Genomic DNA, 14,424 nt, shown 5'->3' with positions numbered 1-14,424 from the left:
ATGAGTGCTGGATAATTGATGATGGAAAAACTTTTAGCAAGAACCCCCTAATTCAAAGAAAAGCAAGGTTTTAATGAACATCAGAGGGCATCGATGTTCACAAAATTCTGTGGTGAATAAAACTCACCTGCTCCCCAGCCCTCTTTTCAGCTGGCCTGGGACGCTTCGAGGAGAGCGGGCTCTCTGAGGTCTCTGTGCGCGAAGAGGGCCTTTTGGAAGGAATAGGTGAATCCGACTGGTGCTGTTCCGAGTGGCCGGACAAAGCTGAATACATTGATACATACACACACAAACATGGAAGGATGGAGAAAAGAGTGCAGACATGTTAAGACGAGGTTGGGGCTTGACGAGCTGGGAGCAGGTCAATCAATAACATTGTGGATAAAGGGCTTTGGAATGTCTTCCTTAAATGTGATATAAGTGCATTTAATGTGAATTACGCAGTGAAAGTGTTGTTATCCACCCTGTGCCTGCATAAAAAACCCAAACATACACAGACTTTTCACTCGTTCTTCCATGCTGCTGAGGGACATGTAACCACAGCACTCTGATGAGTAGTTTTGTTGCTGTGTTTGCCTGTCTCGATGTCAGACAACACCATAAACAGCTTACAGAAATACTGGTCTGCCACAAGGTGCAAATTTATATTTCTCATCATCACATATTTTCAGTTCAAATGAGTTTCTTCACTAAAGACAGGGTATACAAACAATGCTTTATATGCAGTTAAGGGAGATCCACATCAGCCTCAGTCTACTTCAATATTATTTTCTGTGATTAGATTTGAGTTTATATATATGTTAATCTGTCATACTCTAAAGTCAATTCTTGCAAAACATTTTCAAATGCATGTACATTCTACAGGGTATTTTTCAAATGAACCTGATGTACTAATACTAGCACTGTAAGGGACAAAAGGTTTTCACCAGAAAGTTATCAACAATGTTTTTGCAGTAAACCTTATTTTGTCCGTGTCACAGTGAGATCCCAAGTGTTGACGGAGAAGGTAAAATTCTGATGTTTTTGACAATTAACCAGAAGTCAGAGTTCTGCTTAAGAAAAATCGCATTAAGAGGTCATCACACAGTATTTTAAGTACCAAAATGTCTTTGTCAAGATGTAGCTAAAACTTGGAAATATTTTTGATTCTTTGTTTCAGTCAGAACGTGAATGCTATGTAATGTATTAAAAAAAAAGAGCAGTCAGGTGAGTGAGTGCCATTTAAGCAAAGACACTTAAAGTGTTTTCCTGGCTCACACACCATTTTGCTGGTTAATTATTTTAATGCAAACAACACTGATATCTAGAAAATAACACAACTCTTTCTTTCTGTGTCTACTGAGCAAGGCCTCACATAAGTGCCCCTGCAAGCCACTTTAAAACTACTCCATTTCATAAAGGAAAAGACAAGGTACAGGTGACATACAAAGAAGCATAACAGTAGTCAAGCAGATTAGCATGTTGTCACAGAGGAGCTAAATCCACATAGAGCATGTATGGGGGAGCTGCAGTAAGACCACTCTTTGTCACCAGTGAAAAGAACTCGCTGTGAAACTTAAGGAGGTGTCTCGCAAAACCCTAACAAGCCCATAAAGAGTTAAATTTGGCCTGATTTGTACAGTACTGGTGGGGCAAATTGAGAACAGAGGGCACTGGTAGAGGAGGCATGGTATGGTAGGGGGTCAGGTTAAACAGGGTTGACCACGGTCCTGCTCCAGACATTAAAATGTCGGCTTCAATCAGGGCGAGGGCAGTTGAGCCGATTACCCAGTGGGGGACCTGGCTTTGGACAGAGCAGCCTGCAAGATCTCCCAGAGACACCGGGATCAGCCTGGGAGACCCTATTAGGGTCCAGTCACAGTCAATCCTATTAAACACATCCACCAATAAACAAAGGGAATGTTAAACAAAAGGAACCTCCCATTCCCTGAAATTAACCTCTCAGTCATGGCACTGTCCTCGCCAATTCGTCCTCCTACTCCACTTCAATCCTCTCTTACTTCCCCATGAACTCTGAACTCATCTCTTGAGGAAAACAAGAGCAATCATCTGTGGTCACTTTAACGCTTAAAAAATTAGGCCCTGTTTCTGAGTTTCTGAGTCTGAATTCCCTTTCCCACGACATGGCTTATCATAGTTAAGAAACATCATCTCAGCACCTGGTGTTTCCCTCTCTCCTTCAGCAGCTCATTATTTCAATAGGCAGCTTCTTGACTATAATTAACATCAACACCAACAAGGTAAAGAAGGATAACTTCTCTCTTGGCAATGGTACAAGGAATGAAAAAGAAACAAATATGCCCTCTAATAAATCATTAATATGTGTAAATGCATTTTTAGGGATTACTTCTGTAACCGGGGAAGACGTTAACTGTGGAAAAAGAGCAGTAAACTCTGAGCTATAAAGCATGCAAATGCAGCGCAGAAAGCTTACTTTCTGCGCTGGATTACTGTAAGTATCAAGCATTCTCTCAGCCTCATGATTAAGAGAATAAACGAAACGATTATACTTCCACAGCTGCTCAATTAGTGCCAAAGAGGTGGAACAAGTGCCTGTTTATGCTAAAGCGCTGGAAAGCCTCTGTAAAAGGGCCCCAAACCTGTTGTCTAGTTCAGGTGCTTTATGTTTAAGTGTGGGTGAGAGAGAAAGTGTGTGAGGTGAGGACAGATGGAGAGCTGTGGAAGCTTACTCTGGCGCAGTCTGTCTCGTCACGGCCAATTAGGACTCCATAAATCTGATCAATCGCGTTCTGTTAGGAAAAGTACACCCCAACACCATCACCGACACCATGACTAACATCTAACTACTATATCCTATTTTTTTTCCTGTCAAGGGTGATGAAAAAATGACAGAAACACGGAAAAGCTAGGAATGAAATAGAGATAAAAGGAGTTTTAGGTTTTTTGTTTTCAAAGTTCTTTATGTACAAGCATGGATGCGCACATGTGAACAAACAATAGGAAGAGATGTTCAGAACCAATGACCGAAACATTGTGCTCTGATGGTACTATCACAGAAACAATGTACTGTCAAAAATGAACAGAAAAAAAAACTGTCCCTAGTGGGATACGTTTTGAATGTCAACAGCTGACAACATTAGAGATTAGGTGCACTTTTTTACTTAGATACAGAGATAAAATACATCTATACTTACATTTTGGTCATTTAGCAGACTCTTTTATCCAAAGTGACTTACAATCGAGGAATGCCATTCAAGCTTCAATGCAGTAAGGAACCCTGGCATAAGCTTTATGTAGAAGAATAGAATCATGTAAAAAAAAAATCTCTAAAAGTAGCAACAATTTTTTATTTTTTTTAAAGAATAGGAAGAAATCCTGCAGTTTTTTGTGGGGTGGGGGATATATAATACTGCAGTCACTGCAAAGACTTACTGAAGTTGCAGTTTCATCAAATTGCACTGAATGATTTAGTGTGACTTTTAAGGGCTTTAAAAAGCTTCACAATTGCATAAAACGTCCGTATGTTTATGCATTAAACCTTAGTGGTTGGCTGAATCATGGTGGCCTCAAAAAAAGACGACTGTGGGGTCCACCCTCTAGCAGGGACCTTGATGTCTTTTCAGGAGCCTGTCCGTTATCTTAACCCCTTTTGCTGGTCATTAGGCACAGAGCCCCATCCTCACCAAACATCTTCTGACAGATACACAGGGCTAGGTTTTGTGTGAAAGCACAAAAGCCAGAGCAAGAGTGCAGAAAAAAAAACCTACGAGTCAATTAGGTGATTATTTATTCATGCCCCTTTTCCGTAAACCATAGGCTTTTCTGCCGCCGAGTCCCGTAAGTGAATTGGACTTTGGCACCTTGTCTCTGTCTCATAGCTGCACTGTATTATTCAAGCAGCAAAGGGACTGTGAGTGTACTGCTCTGGTCTCTGGAGCAATCCTTGCAGTCTTGCTGTGCTTTCAAGGGGAAAAAAGATGGCTGCTGGACAGAGTGATTGACACAGCACAGACTGGATTAACCACAAGAGGTCATCTACCATTGAAATCTTCCAGGAGTGCAAAATCACATCTGCCCTTAATCTACATTTGGAGAGGTTATCCATATTCTGGAATTTTCTGGAGAGTTAACAGTATGCAAGTATATGGAAGATGGAAAGGGATTGCTGGTGTTTTGAAGGGGAATTCCCCTCCTTTTTACTAAGATGAGGTGTTCATCATCGCCAGAGTCTCTCCCGCGTCATTACAACAGTTCCTGTTGTGCCATGGCAGCTTCAGGCCTCAGTTGCAAAAATCATAACTTAGTATTCATTCTGTCCATGTCAGTAAAGCTTAAAAACTTTACTGTCACCTTGCCCAGAACTTACTCTGTCTGACAGTCATGTTAAACTTCAGCTCTGTAAGCCCCTTGTGTTGTAAAATTCTCCCGTGTTACTTTCTCTAAAAAGTGTGCTCACTGATCCCAAATTCCCCAAAACCTTTCACCTTCACACTGCTGGGACCTTCCACCCTTCTTCTTTTTCCACTGTAGAAAATCCTTACTTCTACTCCCATGGCAAACTGGCCATTAATATGGAGATGATTCATTTCCCCCAGCGCTACAAGTCATTTTCTTTCTGTGCTATGCAAACAATACCTGAATATCGTCTTTTTTTATTCCATTTCTATCCAGGTTTTTTAATCTACAGCCTGTGTCAGAGCCCAGAGCAATAGCGGCGTGTACTCCATTTTATCTCACATTTCTGAGGTAATTATTCTGCATTTATAAAAAGAAAGAACACAGAGATTTTAAACTGAGAACCTGAGACAGAAAATACAAATATAACAAGACCGAATCTTCTTTTATAGAACAAAACAGCAAACTCTATAATGTATTAGGGATTGGAAATGGTGAGTTAGGCAGCCTAAATGAAGCAAAGATATTTGTTAGCACAGTTGTTATTAATCCACAGGCGGCAGTGAACAACAGGATGACAAGTTATTCACCTTTGCAGGACACAGCTACAGCGCTTGGCTGTTAAAAACCCTGTGGTAAAACTCATAAACACCAGGCTTTCAGGGAGGTGCCTCACAAACAAGGACAATTTATGGCCTATTATCTTCAAAGACAAAAGGAATTATAATTTGAGAAATGACAAACCCTCTCAGGACGTGACATGAATATGTAAACATTTTCACCGCTTAAAAGCAACAACAAATCACTGCTCTGAATGGCACGCAGTTTAAAGAAACAATAACATAAACTTGAATAATCTAATTACAGCATGGGCATGCAATTTCAACTTTCAAACGGAGCAAAAATTAAATCTGCATATATGCATCATTGCTTAGAGAATAACTCGCAATAATTTGAATGTGCGTCTCTGAAAGGGCAACTGCAAAACACTAACCATATAAAAAAAAATGAGCAGACTGCAATGCCACAATCCTGCATCTAGGGGATGCTAATCATCTGGTTCATTATACAGATTGCATTCAGCAGCCACAGTGTAAAACACATCTGCTTCTTTTACCTACAGAACAGATGAATGTGCACATGTGCTCGTGACACCAGCTCAACACAAACACACGTCTTTTTAGCAGGCATATCTACTGTGGTCGCTCAGTCTTTATTAAGACTGTTTCTTAGGTTTGATTTTAACAGTATTTTTATTCTTTGTGAAAAACCTGCAGCGAATGCAATATAGGAAAAAGAGGAAGTCGAAGTCTTACATGTGTGTTCAGGTACAGTCAAGTAAAAAAGCTTATATAACAAACATCTCACTGGAAGAGTGCAGTTATAACAATCTCACTATCTACTATCCCAACAACAAACGCTTTACAGTCTACAATGTGTTTTTTGAATGTTTTGAAAGTAACAGTTATGCTCCTGTAAATACTGTGTGGCACGGCTAATTGAATGCTAAATTTGAACCTGCATGTCACTTTTAATTGGTGCTCAACAAAACTATGTCACAATACACCTACACACTCAGCCTAACAATGGTAACAGGCAGACTCTGAATTTGGGAAGGTAGAAAAAAATAATTAATGTAGCTGTTAAGTACAGATGTGCGAAACTACAATAAACACACGCATGTATATATATATATATATATATATATATATATATATAATATTGAAATACTGCATATATATTAATTCTGTGTTTCCTGTTCACCTTTACTTGACCTGCATATAAGTGTGTCTGGTCTCTGTGGTACTATGGGTCTCATGATGTGGATGACCCGGACTGAAATATAATTTTTCAAAACCCTGCTTCCTCCATCTCACAAAATAATTATTTATCATTTTCCAGCAAACCCCAGAACAAAGACAATACATTTTTTTCTTCCTATTCTCAATGCCACCTCACAACCTAACTATAGCTTTCAGTACAACCTTTGCCATAGATTTTTGTTAAAAATATAAAACCACACTCTGTCCAAGTCTGCAGGTGTATCTATATTTCCCGTTTTTGTTCCTCCATCACTTGGGCTCCCTTCACCTTTTTCTCTAACCTACACTCCCTTCATGCCCATGTCACTCCCTGCTGTATTCCCATACATTCAACTGCTGCATAAAAACACCAACTGATTTAATGAAGGTGAGGATCCTGTATACTGAACCTATATATACTGCTCCTCTTCCCTTTAACCAGCTGGGTCTCTACTGGGTACTGGGTAAGGAAAGAGGAAAGGGGCTTGTGCCTATCCATTAATACATATTTCATACCTAGTATTAAAAATGACCCTTTGAATCACTAATCGTGACAGATAATTTAGTTCACACACGAACATCAATGACCAAATACACTGATGGTAAAGAATTCCAATTATAATTACTCACATTTAAATTGCGTTCCTCTGCTTGAGCACAGAATATACTTAATGATAATATAATGTATAATCAAAAAAGTTGCACCTCCTATTGTGGGCAGTGTTTTCTGGCGCATGACATTTACATACGTTTGTATGCCTTTACATGCACATCTATGTATTATCGCTGAGGTAAATAAAAATGACAAGACAATAACAAAGGTGTCTTTCAAGAGATGACAAGCCAAATACATATGCATTTTATAACAGTCTCTGATGTACCTCTAAATGATTTTAATGAATACTGAGGAGCTGTGAAACAAGAAAGAGAAAACAAGATTGACAGTGCCTTTAAAAAAGAAAGGAAGCCTTTTTTTTCTGTTCACTAATGCTGTCTATCTGACAGTGACTGTCATTTGTAAAGGAACAATGTTGCACTCTGTTCCAACAGCTAAATGACAACGATGAGAAGTACTTCAGTAGTTCTAATGATGGACTTTGGAAACTGCAAAGCCTCAGCCAGTGGGAGGCTGAGCACCTTTCTCAGAAATAACAGGTTGGCCAAGATTCTCATACGCCATATTTTAACAAACACACAGCATCTCTGTACTTACTGCGCTAAATTTCCAGACTCTCACCAACTAAAACAAGTGCTCCTCTGTTTACTAAATGCATTGTGAGGTCTTCCTAACATTTACCCAACAAGACAGGCTTTCCACACTAGGACTGAATGGGCATTGCATTCATTAGTCAAAGAAAGTTTGAAGCCCACAAAGACCATTCCATTAAACTACAGCTGTCTACCTTTTGCTGACAACAGAGCCTTGAATCCCCCCCCCATGCCATCCTACCCACCCACCTTTGCACTGACATCAAACAGAACCTCAGACTTGGTTCCCTAATGCAATGCTATTTTTAACTAAGCGTTTCTAATAAGCTGCTGGGAAGCTGTAAATTTTTCATATGCAAGCACATATTTCCTTTGTGAAAACACAGAAACACACTTATTTGGTGATTAGCGACTGACAGAGGGGAGGAAAGGAACTGAATATGCTTGTATCAAATTGCATGCCTTTCAAAAAGGAGGAATCCTAATGCGAGGAGTCGTCTTCCTGTGCACCACAGGTATGAGTGAATTATTAATCGGCCAGCTCATTTTAATGCTTTTTAAAGTGCTTTATTTTGATGTGCTAAAACATACTTTTAGCCATACTCAGTCAGGCATGCATATCATTATTTCTTCCATCAAAGAGAAGTGTCGTCCTTTCAAAGAGCACAAACAACTCAGCCTCATTTAAAATAGAAGTTCGAATATCAAAGACATTTCACAAAAGCTGGGCTTCAAACACTGTGATGAAGTTTTTTTTTTTTTTTCTGCTGTACTTTATAAAAACTTAGGTATGCAAAAGGTCTGAATTGTTTTCCAGCTTTTAACCTGACTAGTGTGAATCAAAACATCCTGCAGGAACACAAGAAGTTAGACAAGTGAAAAGCATATATCCAGGCCTGTAACTGTTCACTGTCATCATTATCAAAAATCTCTTATATTCAATAACAGATGTCTTAACTGCCAGCGTTGTACTGGCGTACAGAGTAAATGGTGCATGAAAAAGAGAAATGAAACTATGTTTCATTTACACTGCTCAGAAAATCTGAACACAATCAGCAAACAATGCATTACAAATATGATCAGATGCAGTGATGCACACACAGTTTGTGGGGCAACATCCAGTTTTAAACTAAACTTGTTTCTCATTTAAAGTTGTATTTGTTTTCAAACCTCTGTCAATCCGTAGAAAAGTCTTGTTTTTACAACTTGCTCCATGCATTTTATCAACGTACTTATAGATGTGCTTTCGGAGCATGAAGACCTGATCCATTTTGTGGGTGTGGTAGTTCCTATATTTAGAAGGCGCCTCAGGTCTTAATGGTTTAATACAATTACAAAAACTACTCTTGCTTAATTAGTTCCTCTAGTTAAAGTACTATCAACAATGGAATCACAATTACTTAAGGAGCCTCAACTGGCTGTGTACTTCAGCTATCAGTGTTATCATCTTTATCTGTTATAGAGCCTTCCAGACAGCCCCCATCTGCACTCAAACTCAGACATCCACATAAGGTTCAAACCATAAATCATGCTCACTATGCTCATGTAATCATTAACATTATTAGTCCAACCGATCAAAGAAATAACATCTGCACATTTCATGTAAAATGAAGCTATAACCTCACTGAAAAAAAAGAAAACAGTAAAAATGTAAATAAATTGGAGCGTTAAAACCTAAACAGTTTCCTAAAATGTTCCAAATGCAATTAAAAAAAAAACAGAAAAGAAAAGCAGCCTGCTTGATCAGAGATTAAGGCCTAAAGCTCCTCCCCAACACTGAGCCCAACCCTCAGGAGTCACTACCTATACCTTTCATTAGAGAGGAACACAGAGACACCCATCCTGATCTGATCAAATTCAACACAAGAGTGTTCTCTGTGTCCCTCTGTGTGTGCACCATTGCAAAGTTGAGAAGAAGGTGATGCAAACAGATGTGTGTGCACTGGGCAAATTTGGAATTGCACATAGAGGCCCTGCTCACCTACTGAGTAAAAACAAAACACGGGTCACATGTCACCTGAACATATTACATAAATTGACAGTTTATCCTGAGTGCATTGCACTTGGTAAGGTTTAATACATGGAAACAAGCAGGATGAAAGTGTAGTATTTAAAAACTAGATCAGGGAGTTTTAATAGAGTGTCTTCAATACTTCAAATTTATTTTGTTAGAATATGTTTAATTTAATCGGACAAAAGGCCTGTTGTTCAGCACCATTCAGCTGCATCGCCATAGAAGTCCTGTGAACAGCATCCCCTAAATATGTGTGTAAATATTGGCCTTACCTGTCCCTTTGGTGAGCTCCTTCTCCCCCCCACTTTCTCTGTCTTTGGTTTGGTCCTCCTGGTCTGTGGTGGTCTCACTGGCAGCCTCCACATCCTCGCTCAGCTCTCCTGAAGGGGGAGGGAGAACGGGATATGTAAATCACCATGCCATCAGAATTGGTGGAAGCACTTAAAGGGACGGTAGCATTTTTTTCTATAGGAGCTTGCAACAATTACATTTGCTGACACACAGTTGCAAGGCTAGCAGACAAAGAGGGCAGAATCTGCTTTCTGCTTTCTGTCCTGTGCTGTCCGATCATCGCTGTAAAATCAATTCTGACTTAAATGATAAAAATCAGAGTTGAAATATGAGGGAATAGGGGAGAAATATATTTTTTTCTTATTATTGTTATTATTTTTCTGCTTAATATGGACATAAACCTGCGGGGGAAGAAAAGCGCAGATGTGGCCTGAAGTGGGCAGATGGAAAAATAATTGTGTGAGCAGCATCCTTCAAGTGAAAGACCTTATATCAGACCCTATTCTATCACTCACACAACACATAGACACACACACTTTACTGTCCCTTGACGCAAACTGCTAGATTACTTACCAATACAAACCCTATTTCACTTCTGCTATCCTACGATGGCAAAAAAATAAAAAAGTCATGAATATTTAAAACTTTCAGAGCCACAATTCATTTTATTTTTATGCCAAGTCACAGGCAGAAATCCCCTGTAACCACCTTAAAAGCCTCAGCTCGATATATCAGGCCATTTAGGAGCATCGAAGTCCAAACAATGGATATCCAATAACGCCATTTGTAAGTAACACACAGAGGAAAAGATAGCAAAAACAGATAATAAAAAGAGCATCAATCTTGTTTATATCCCTCTAGTGCCCCCTGAACATCCTCTTTGCCAGTTAAGTTTGTTTAAAAGTAGAGGGACTTGCATGCAATAGCATTGATTTGACAACAGTAAACTAGGCCGCAGTCAATAGGCTCTATCAGTTATTACACAAGTCAGCTAATTCTCAGCAAATGTACTTAAATGCTCTTTTGAAAATGCTTTCATGCTTTGGTCTCTACTCTATGAGCTATTGATATATTGACAAAACTACAACAGCTACTGAAATATCCTGTTCAAGTATTCAGCCCTGCAGTCATCACACATCCAATCTTAGCTTGCCACATGACTAGCCAGAGCCAAAACCACTTTTATGATGTTACATTATCCCTCATCACACACTGTTTATCCCTTCAGTTGTGAAATACTGGATATGTTAACATCTATCATATTTTCTAGCTCAAGTAAGCGTAATTAACACATATATACGGTAAAAATCATACATCTGAGGTATTTCGACATTGTCATGTTGTGATTCAAAATCTTCAGAAGCACCTTTATTTTTTAATGAATGAATAGATGAAAACCTTAGTCATACAAGTTTTTTTTATTTCTATTTTTTATAAATGAAAAATACATTCAGTATTGTTTAATCATTTCATATAATTTCCTCGAAAAAAAACCCAGAAAACAAATTTAAGCTATTTTTTTCGCATGTTTAAATGATCCTTTTTTTAGGTTACAGTTGATTGAAGTTTAGGATGATGTTGTACACACAACTACATGCCTATGGACAAAAAGGCTATTTTTGTTAAAGTCAGGCAATACCCTTCATTTACTGCTCGCAGATACAGCTGCAGTAGGAAACAGCTGTCTGAGCTGAGTGATAGTTTCATGGATTTTTGTTGTTACACATTATTGCTAAAAGCCATTCCGATGATCCTGTGTTTAAATAAAAATATTTAAGGGAGATGACTGACTGTTTGAGAAAAGTGTATTTTAGTGTTTCCTTAGAGCCTGCGCGTGAACATATTTTATTCTTTTATTTCTAACCATGTTTCTATTATGTTTCCAAGGCAACCTATGAATTTCATCCAGCGCAGCCCATCCCAGGCTGGTGAGGCGGATCCTAAACATTCCCAGAAAACCAGAGAGCAGCTGCGGAGTCTCAAAATCCATCTAACTCCTGCTTGCATAAATCTCCGCAACTGTGTGAGGATTAAGATTCTTTACAGCTGTATAGGTGCTCAGATTACAAAATAATCCGCAGGTAAAAATTTTTTCACCTTTAAAATCAGGCCAAGGTGTCAATTCTTAGCAATGTGACACATGCAGTGAGACTAATTCCCCACCTACACATTAATACACACTTTGCGCTTAAAAAACTGTGATAGGCAGCCAACATTCTGAAGCTATTCAGCTTCCTTGTTCCCACCCCCAAGATCCGGCAAACACACACTTCACATGCACATGTGTGCACTGATATTTTTTTCCTTGTGTTGTGTACACATCTTCATCAAGATGTATAGACAACATTACTATTCAACATGTATGACACTTTTAGCACACACAACACAGAGCTCCATGCATAATTTATGGAGAAAAGCAGACATATAATTCCAGGAGCACTGTTACATCTTTAAGTGGCAAATTTGCCCATTTCTCGTCTCATCTACAACTGCATTACAGAATGATTAAAGCTAGGCTGACTATAATTAATGAAAGGTCATGAGTGGCCTAAGAGTAGGATGCAAATGGAAGAGACACTAAAACTGTAGCCGTAGATTAACTCTGAAAATAGATTAGGAGAAACACTCAAAGCAATGGCAGCAGGCCATTTCTAACCTAAATCTGAAAGATGTAAAGGACAATAGCCTGAAGGTTGTCTTCTAATTAATTGTCTTCATTAACCATCCTAATACAATGATATGAAACAGTTCCATTAATCTAATCATGCAAGCTGAATAAGCCCATTGCCGACTCAGAGATTAAACTCATCTGTTCTGAGCGTATAAATATCAGCTCTCCTCTGCCAGTCACTCAGTGGGGACAGTTCACGGGCTCCCTGTTTCAGATCATCCAGACAGACACGCACACACTCGTACAACATCGAGGCGCTTAGCGGTCTTCCCCTTGTGAGTTTTGCCAGTCAGTGCAAAGGCTTAATCAGACCCATAGGTGTCACTCTATACAAGCTGGGAGAGACCAACTTGCTCACAGACATTAATGAAGTGCGGGGGGAAGGGGCTGAGCAGCATCAGACAGAACCACACGGGGAAGGGGAAAAGGAAAGAAATATGTGGAGATGACAAAAGCAGATGCTATGCAAGAGCCGTCCGGTGAAGATGAGATACTGAAAATGGCAAGATTACCTTCAGATGAGAGAGAGCAGTCTTCCTTTCCCCTGAAGAGCAGTGATTACACTAATGCTAATCAGACTGACAAGCACAAACGGCCTAATAAATAATTGATGGTAACCACTGCACTTTCCAGTATTCCTTCCCAGACTGTAGAGAAGAGCAGGAGCAAGTAATAATAGTCACTCTAAGATATCTTTCACTGGGTCAGGCTCCTCCTCCGTCCTCAGCCTCGGCTGAATATACTGCTATGATGGTAACTGCCTTTCTTAAAATGCAGTATTCCAGAGGTACCTGAGAACGGCTCCTGTATTCCTTTTACAGTCTGCTCTTTTTGTTGCATACACACTGTCTGAGTCAAATACACCGCTCTCAGGCTTGCCTTTCGTGTGTCCCGGAGAACCATCGCGGGGGCTGAGCTGAGTTTTTCCCTCTCCATGGCTCTTGAGTTCTGGGAGCAAAGGTTGAGCTCTGCTTCTCTCTGGGCTCTTGTGAAGAGCTCTGTGTCTAAGCTCTCATTACTCTCATTATCATTATTGAGGCTGTTGTTATCATTTTTAACCAGGTGTCACAGGGCCACACTGTAAATCAGAGAGGTGTGCTCCCCCTGCTTTATCCTGCACCGGACAGCTTCCTTTTCTTTAGCGCTGCGCTGTCGGATAAAAAGCAATCTTATTTCACACTTCACAGACTCCATCTTTCTCCCCTACTTCTTCTTTTAAACATCCCCCTCTTCCTCCCCCATCATCCTTTGCACCCCTTCCTTATATCAAAGTTGGCCTGACTCTGGACCAGAGGGCGCAAAATGAAAGTGACAGGAGGGTACCATGGGACAATGAGACACGGGACCCATGCTGAGGGCTTTCATGCATTGTCCGCTCCTCATATCAGCACCTCTGCACCCCATACACAAGACCCCCCCCCCTTTAAAAACACAACACAGGAAAAAAACTCCCAGTTCTTGTCAACCCCCCCTTTCCAACACACATGCTCACAGTAGCTCTCTCCTTACGTCCTGACAAGCTACACCTCATAAAACCACAATTGAGCAAAACATGCCCACAACCTGGCCAGAGACGAGATAGCCCATTGCTTATGAACATCCAATAAACCACAGTATGGTGTTAGCAGAAACAATAATGGCCAACGCACAACAGTAACAGAATGCTGAATTAAAATAGAACCAGTTTTGTTCAAATAAAAAAAAGACTTGAAAAAACATTAATATTGAAGTGCATGAAGATGAAAATCCATTCACACAGACTTTGTTTAGAAAATATATTTAAAAATCCAAGCGATCATATTTCAAACAAATTAAATGGTAAATAAAAAACCCCAGAAACAATGTGCAAAGAAGTCAGAAAATGCAACAAACACCATACCTAACATGCACACAAAATGAAGTATTTTTGTCTCTGTACTCTTCTTTCTCACGCATGCCCTCACGCCTTCCCTCCCACACACTTTCACATTTTGAAAGGAAAGAAGAGTAAGCTACCTCAGCGTTGCTGGTCGGAGTTACATGTTAGATTCCTGACCTGTCTACGGGGGGACTCTCTGGCCTCTCCCTGCTGGCCCTGCTGT

General features: G+C 39.8%; 1 protein-coding gene across 1 annotated transcript in view; it reads right to left on the bottom strand.

The window, feature by feature from the left end:
* Positions 1–14,424, bottom strand: part of zfhx3b (zinc finger homeobox 3b) — a 130,352-nt gene that overhangs the window by 16,620 nt on the left and 99,308 nt on the right. The window contains exons 6-7 of the mRNA XM_072380567.1: positions 9,654–9,761; positions 128–264 (exon numbers count right to left, since the gene is read on the bottom strand). Coding sequence (XP_072236668.1) covers positions 128–264; positions 9,654–9,761 — 245 coding nt within the window. The remainder of the gene's footprint in view (positions 1–127; positions 265–9,653; positions 9,762–14,424) is intronic.

Source organism: Leuresthes tenuis, unplaced genomic scaffold (genome assembly GCF_036924035.1).
Source record: "Leuresthes tenuis unplaced genomic scaffold, fLeuTen1.0.hap1 SCAF_2, whole genome shotgun sequence".
NCBI classification, from domain to species: domain Eukaryota; kingdom Metazoa; phylum Chordata; class Actinopteri; order Atheriniformes; family Atherinopsidae; genus Leuresthes; species Leuresthes tenuis.
Note: the sequence above shows the minus strand (reverse complement) of the source record. Positions and strands in the feature narration are given on the sequence as shown.